At 39.1% G+C, this 1,047-nt stretch overlaps 1 protein-coding gene across 1 annotated transcript; it reads left to right on the forward strand.

The window, feature by feature from the left end:
- LOC131804543 (general odorant-binding protein 56d-like) lies at positions 1–639 on the forward strand. Its single transcript, XM_059127562.1, has 2 exons — positions 1–63; positions 124–639. Exons 1-2 carry the CDS (start codon positions 1–3, stop codon positions 472–474), a joined length of 414 nt encoding a protein of 137 aa, XP_058983545.1. The 3' UTR covers positions 475–639.
- The last annotated feature ends 408 nt before the right edge of the window (positions 640–1,047 follow it).

Here is a 1,047-nt window from a genome sequence, read left to right on the forward strand (position 1 = left end):
ATGAAGTCCATTCTTGTCACCTTCCTGGTAATATATTCCGCCAATCTAATCACTGGACTTGTGGTAAGATATCAAACAACCTGATTATATTAAACATTTCTCAAATTCTCTCCCTTTTTGCAGCCCCTCAAAATTCCTGATGATCAGAAAGCTCGTGCTGCTGGAATTGCCAGCGATTGTATTGCCCAGGAAAAGATCACCACGGAACAAGCAGTGGAATTTTCAAAGGGAGAATTCTCAAAGGCTAATAAAAATGTCAAATGTTATGCCAATTGTTTTCTCACCAAGGCAGGTGTTTTGGTTGATGGTGTTCTACAGACCTCGGTGGTTATGGAGAAAATGGCACCAAGTGTGGGTGAGGCAAAACTAAAGGCCATAATGGAAAAATGTGGCAAAGTGAAGGGCAGTGATCAATGTGAGACAGCTTTTATGATGTTCGAATGTTATCACAAGGAACATGCAGATATTGCTTAAATTATGAAGTCAGACATTTTTCTAAAAAATATGAATATTTGTATGTGTCACTGCTACGGTAAAATTACTATGTGCCTCCCTCCCAATGTATACCCTCTACCATAGTATGCAGGGTATATTAAGTTTGTCATTCCATTTGCAACACCTCGAAATAAACATTTTAGACCCCACAAAGTATATATATTCTTGATCAGCATAAAATTCTATGTCGATTTAGCGATGCCCGTCTATGGAAATCACTCTAGCTTCCGAACGAAATTAAGTAGGTTGATAACATTTTACTCAAACTTATATTATGTCTACAGGACTTTTGGTATTGAAAATGGGACATGTAGGCCCACGTTTTGGTATAGCCCCGATATAACGGAACCTCCCGATGAAGTTCGTAATGGATACTACAGCCTATGACACCAAATTGTCCGTACAGGTCCACGTCTTCGTATAGGCGTCATATAACGGTACCCCCCGATATTCGGTATTTTGATGATTTTAGCGGCATTATTCATCGGAATTGTTTCAAATTTGGTGTTTGAAGTTCGCAATGGATACTACAGCCTATGACAGACAATTTTC

The sequence above is a fragment of the Musca domestica genome, unplaced genomic scaffold, assembly GCF_030504385.1.
Source record: "Musca domestica strain aabys unplaced genomic scaffold, Musca_domestica.polishedcontigs.V.1.1 46, whole genome shotgun sequence".
NCBI classification, from domain to species: domain Eukaryota; kingdom Metazoa; phylum Arthropoda; class Insecta; order Diptera; family Muscidae; genus Musca; species Musca domestica.